This window comes from Physeter macrocephalus, chromosome 7, assembly GCF_002837175.3.
Source record: "Physeter macrocephalus isolate SW-GA chromosome 7, ASM283717v5, whole genome shotgun sequence".
Lineage (NCBI taxonomy): Eukaryota > Metazoa > Chordata > Mammalia > Artiodactyla > Physeteridae > Physeter > Physeter macrocephalus.
The window spans coordinates 158,629,597-158,635,680 of record NC_041220.1 but is presented as its reverse complement, the minus strand read 5'-3'; the positions used below and the strand labels follow the sequence as shown (position 1 = coordinate 158,635,680).

At 41.5% G+C, this 6,084-nt stretch overlaps 1 protein-coding gene across 1 annotated transcript in view; it reads left to right on the top strand.

Moving 5' to 3' along the window:
- The window catches only part of PIR (pirin), a 105,650-nt gene that overhangs the window by 16,655 nt on the left and 82,911 nt on the right, over nucleotides 1-6,084 (top strand). The window contains 1 exon segment of the mRNA XM_024115486.3: nucleotides 1,293-1,387. Within this exon segment, the coding sequence (XP_023971254.1) occupies nucleotides 1,293-1,387 (95 nt within the window).

Genomic DNA, 6,084 nt, shown 5'->3' with positions numbered 1-6,084 from the left:
GTCCGGGAAGACCCCACATGCTGCGGAGCGGCTGGGCCCGTGAGCCATGGCCGCTGAGCCTGCGCGTCCGGAGCCTGTGCTCCGCAACGGGAGAGGCCACAGCAGTGAGAGGCCACAGCAGTGAGAGGCCCGCGTACGGCAAAAATAAATTAAAAAAAAAAAAGAATAACCAAGATGAACATAAAGATATGCTGATGACAGCCAGATCTGTTTCTAGCTCTAATTTGGGCTCAAGATTTATCTTCAGTTGCCATCTAGCTTTTGCACAATATACTGGACACTGAATCTTCATAGTTCTATTTATATAAATATTTATATACATATCTCAAACTCAATGTGACCTAGAATGAAGTCACCATGGCTACTTCAAGGCTGCTTCTTCTGTTATGTTTCTTGTGCTTCTGGATGGCCCTACTGTCCTCCCAGGCCCCATAGCTAGAAATTTGGGAGGGATCTAATGCTCTTCCTTTTTCCCATTCTCCATCACTACTGCCATTGCCTTAGTCCTGGCCTTTGTCCTTGCCTGTACTGTTGAAATCACCTTCTGAAAAGTCTTTGCCTCACGTCTCTTCCTTTTCCAGACCATCTTCCACATGTATGCTAGGGTGGTCTTTCTAGATCTGATTGTGTCAACCTGATGAAAACCCATCACCTTCAGGATAAAGCCCAAACTCCTTTAAGATTTGGCCTGTATCCTCAGCCCATCTCTTATCATAATTCCATGTGCATCTTTTGCTTCAGTAGAGTAGTTTCCTCGCAGTTTTTCAAGTTTGCCAAGCTGCTTCTCTGCTCTTTCATTTAGAATATTCTTCCTTCTCTCACTTCTTGATTAACTTCTACATGTACTTCAAGACCCAGCTCAAGTGACACCTCCCTGGTAGAACCTTCCCTGATCCCACCCTACGCTCCTATGTATTGTCTTTCTCCAGAGCATTTATCATCACAGCACAGTAATTGATGTTCTAGTCTGTTTCCCTGTGATGAATCTGTTTATATATAGACTGTATCTCAATTGTGCTTGACTATTTAGATCTTAGACAATCATGAATTGTTTGTCTACTTCTCATAAAATGTCAACTGTTTAACTTAGTGAATCCGTGTGTGTGTGTGTGTGTGTGTGTGTGTGTGTGTGTGTGTGTAAGGAGTTCTTTCCTGAAAGCAACTAGCATTGCAAAAAGTTGCTCGTTAGCCAAATCATTTTTAATTAGGTTTGCTAGATCTCTTCTTGAATGTAGCCCCGAGTAGCGTGGCTTAAAAGGCACATCTAATCTGCTGGATTTTTTTTTTTTTTCAATTAAAATATCTGGATCCGTTTTTACTGTTTGATGAATTTAAAGGCGGTAGACCAAGTGGATTTCCTGATCACCCGCACCGAGGTTTTGAAACAGTAAGTAAAAGAATTTGACCGCAAAATTGTGTATTTTTACCTCTGTTCTTAAAATTAGTAATCACTTCTAATAGAAAATTCAAATTTACGAGCAATGAATAATAGGCAAAAATTAATTTATAAGTTCCTGGCTATAGACTGCTTGTTAACAGAATTATAATATCTATTTTACATGAAATATATTCAAATTTAAATATTTACTGTTTTTAATCTTCTTTGAATTCGTTTGAATTTGTACCACTGGATATATTCCTGTCTGAGCAGTTAAAAAAGGCAAGAATTGGCTTCTTAAAGTATTTATATAATTAAAATAATTTATTGGAGGTAGAAGAAACAATTTAAGATGTGATTAAAATACATTTATATAAAAACCTGCTTATCTGCAGGAATTTTCAGAAATGTTTAATCTCATGTAGTATAATATTTTAAACCCCAAAAGGCAATCCAAGAACACTATTAGTATTTAGCTCAGTTCTAAGGAATTATAGAATCAAGGGGCCGAAACAGAATGTGGCCTAAAAATTAGAATTTTAAGGCCAGATATATAAATTTACAAATTTAACTGTAAAGTTTATAGAGATTCTGCTGAACACTTATTTTCAGTTTTAGTTCAGTGAGAGAATAAGAATGTGTAATATAATACTGGGGACCTTTCAAAGATTCCCATTCTCCACACACACAGGTATTGTGGGGAAGATGCAGGGACAGTTCCCAGCAAAGTTCAGTCACCTGCCCCCTGAGGAAAACCTGTATTCTAAGGAAACAGCCCAAGGCTTAGTGTGTTTGTCAAGTCCATTACTGAATGAGTAAATGTTTATTGATGTCTGGCGACATGAAGCGTGGTGTCAGGTGATCTTTTGGATGTTGGGATGTGTGTGTTTGTGTGTTGGGGAAACTGGGCAGAGACAGAGGAAGGGGAGGCTAATGAAGAATGAGGCATGGCCCCTGCTTGCCTCCAGTATGGGGTTTAGTTAAGGATGTAAAAGATGGACAGGTAAAGAGGTGACCTCTGCAGTGTGAAAATAGAATAACCCTAGAAGCTTCTGGAAGCAGTATAAACGATGAAGGTCGTTGGACCGGTTTCCATTTGTCACTTAGCCATTTGCCTTCCGGTTCTCTTCTCTGTGACCACTTCGGGGCCACTGGGCCTTGCTTTACAGCAGTAATGGAAGGCATGCCTTTCACCTCGCCTACACTCACGCTGAGTTCTGACTCGGCTTCTGGAACAAGTCTCCCTACTGTGCTCTTCTGCTTCTGGTATCTGGTCTGGTAGGACGTTCTCACCACTCCATCCCACAGCTCCAGCTACCATTTTACTAATCCTTCAAGATCTTTTCAGATATTACTGTCTCCATCATGTTTTCCAGACAGTCCCGAGAGGATACCCTTTCTCCTTCATTTGGCCCCCGTAGCATTAGATTTTTCCACTCCTACATGTTAGATCTTTATGGTGGCCTTGATCATATTCTGTTTTGTATTAAAATGAGGAATTGCCTCAACCTCCCCCACCCACACCCAAGAGGACTGTAAGTTTCTTCAGCTCACATCATCTCGCCCATCTCCATGTTCTCCTGGTGGAGATTCTCAGTCACTCCTGGCTGAATTTAATTGAATAATAAAAAGAGATGGCTTCTGCTGAAGATGACGAATATATTAAATAAAATGAATGATGAAACACATTGCTTTCCTTTCCATTATTGAAAGAAAGTTTAATTTCCTTTCTTTCTTTCTTTTTTGAAAATAGAATAAGCCTAGAAGCTTCTGGAAGCAGTATAAACGATGAAGGTCGTTGGACCGGTTTCCATTTGTCACTTAGCCATTTGCCTTCCGGTTCTCTTCTCTGTGACCACTTCGGGGCCACTGGGCCTTGCTTTACAGCAGTAATGGAAGGCATGCCTTTCACCTCGCCTACACTCACGCTGAGTTCTGACTCGGCTTCTGGAACAAGTCTCCCTACTGTGCTCTTCTGCTTCTGGTATCTGGTCTGGTAGGACGTTCTCACCACTCCATCCCACAGCTCCAGCTACCATTTTACTAATCCTTCAAGATCTTTTCAGATATTACTGTCTCCATCATGTTTTCCAGACAGTCCCGAGAGGATACCCTTTCTCCTTCATTTGGCCCCCGTAGCATTAGATTTTTCCACTCCTACATGTTAGATCTTTATGGTGGCCTTGATCATATTCTGTTTTGTATTAAAATGAGGAATTGCCTCAACCTCCCCCACCCACACCCAAGAGGACTGTAAGTTTCTTCAGCTCACATCATCTCGCCCATCTCCATGTTCTCCTGGTGGAGATTCTCAGTCACTCCTGGCTGAATTTAATTGAATAATAAAAAGAGATGGCTTCTGCTGAAGATGACGAATATATTAAATAAAATGAATGATGAAACACATTGCTTTCCTTTCCATTATTGAAAGAAAGTTTAATTTCCTTTCTTTCTTTCTTTTTTTTTTTTTTTTTTTTTGCCACACCACGCTGCATGCGGGATCTTAGTTCCCTGACCAGGGATCAGACCCGCTCCAGGGAAGTCCCTAATTTCCTTTCTAAGTTACAATTTATAAATTGTACAGTGCTCAATGTTAAACTACTCTGGGAAGGGGTCCAGCTGTAGAATATCGATTTTCGGCTCTTTACTTTTGAGTAAGCATTTTCCTGAAAAGTGTAATTGTAACTATAGCCAATCCTCATCATCTGTAGATTCTATATTCGTGAATTCACCTACTCACTAAATGTATTTGTAACTGTGGTGCTTGCACCGTCATTGGCGGGCATGCGCAGAGCAGCCCAATGAGCACGTGCTCTCAGCTGAGGGTGATCAAGACGATGCTCTGCCTTCTTGTTTCAGCTCTCCTACTGCAAACAAGTGTCCTTCTTGAGGTCTATTTAGTGCCACATTTTTGTGCTTGTTGTTGGTGATCTCGCTGTTTTAAATGCCTCCCCCACCCCAGGCATGGTGCTGAAGTGCTGTCCAGTGTTCCTCAGCGCAAGAAGGCTGTGAGGGGCCTTATGGAGAAAATACGTGTGTTAGAGACGCTTCCTTCAGGCCTGCGTTACGCTGCTGCTGGCCGTGAGTTCGGTGTTAATGAATCAGCGATATATATTCAGTAAGGTGTCTTTAAACAGAAGCACACATAACAGGAAGTTACGTATGGATTCTTGGTTGTGACTTGAGGCTCGCAGGAACGTAGCCCTGTATTTCCCCAGGAGCAGAGATTCAGTGTTGGCTCACTCTGTGATCATGGCAACTTTATAGATCACTACTGTAAATAACTAGAATTCGACTGTACCAGTTTCCCCCAGGAGTGTAGGTAAGCTTAAGGACTCAGCTGTCTCTTACTGTGAATTTTAATAGTCTGCAGTTCAAACCCAGGTCCACTTCTAGGCTCTCCTCACCTCCTCCCTGGAGCATTTTCTACAGGCTTGTTGTAAATTTTGAAGATGCTAATTAGTATAAAGAACAGAGTTAGAATCACCTGTTATCTTACCATCCAGAAATTGGCAGTGCTATTGTTTTGGCGTATTTTCTTCCAGTACTTTTTTTTCTGGTATGCTGTATATGTTTTGTGTCTTTTTTTTCCCCTAACAGTGTACTGTTAACATTTTCCCATTATTTAAAAAAAGACTAATCTTTGATGGCTTCATTAAGTATCTGCCATGAAACTGTACCAGTTGACATTACCAGAGCAACGTATGAGGGTACTTGTTTTCCTTCAGCGTCACCAACACAATATATTTACCCAGCTTTTCTTTATCTTTGCCATTTTGACAAGTGAAAAGTAATGCTTCATCAGTTTTAATTTGCATTTTTCTTATCTGAGCAAGGTTGGTTATCTTTTCATTCATTTTTGGCTGCATTGGGTCTTTGTTGCTGTGCGTGGGCTTTCTCTAGTTGTGCTGAACGGGGGCTACTCTTCGTTGAGGTGCATGGGCTTCTCATTGCAGTGCCTTCTCTTGTTGTGGAGCACAGGCTCTAGGTGTGCGAGCTTCAGTAGTTGTGGCCTCTGGGCTCAGTAGTTGTGGCTTGTGGGCTCTAGAGCGCAGGCTCATTAGTTGTGGTGCACGGGCTTAGTTGCTCCGCGGCCTGTGGGATCTTCCCGGACCAGGGCTTGAACCCGTGTTCCGTGCATTGGCAGGCGGATTCCTAACCACTACGCCACCAGGGAAGCCCTTCTTTTCATTTTTAAACATCTTTTTACCATACATGTTTATATTCTTGGCCTGTTTTGTTCTGTTGGGTTGGTGGTATTATTCTTATTGCTTTATAAATGCTCTTTGCATATTAAGGAAATCAGTCCCTTTTCAGTGATAGGAGTTGAAATAGTGTTAACAAGGATTTGGCTTGTTTTGCACACCCCCAAAGGTAGACCTTTAGATACAAAGCATAGATACAACCCAATAGAAGGAAGACCTTTTTAACAATTCCTTATGCAAAGATGGAATAGGTCCCCTGGATCAGTGATTTTCTTATGCCTGGAGAAATACAAGCATGCACTGCATGTTAACATAATGGGTATGTTATCAAGATCAATGGTCCTCCATGAGAAGGGTGGGATAGGGAGGGTGGGAGGGAGGGAGACGCAAGAGGGAAGAGATATGGGAACATATGTATATGTATAACTGATTCACTTTGTTGTAAAGGAGAAACCAACACACTATTGTAAAACAGTTATACTCCAATAAAGATGTTAAAAA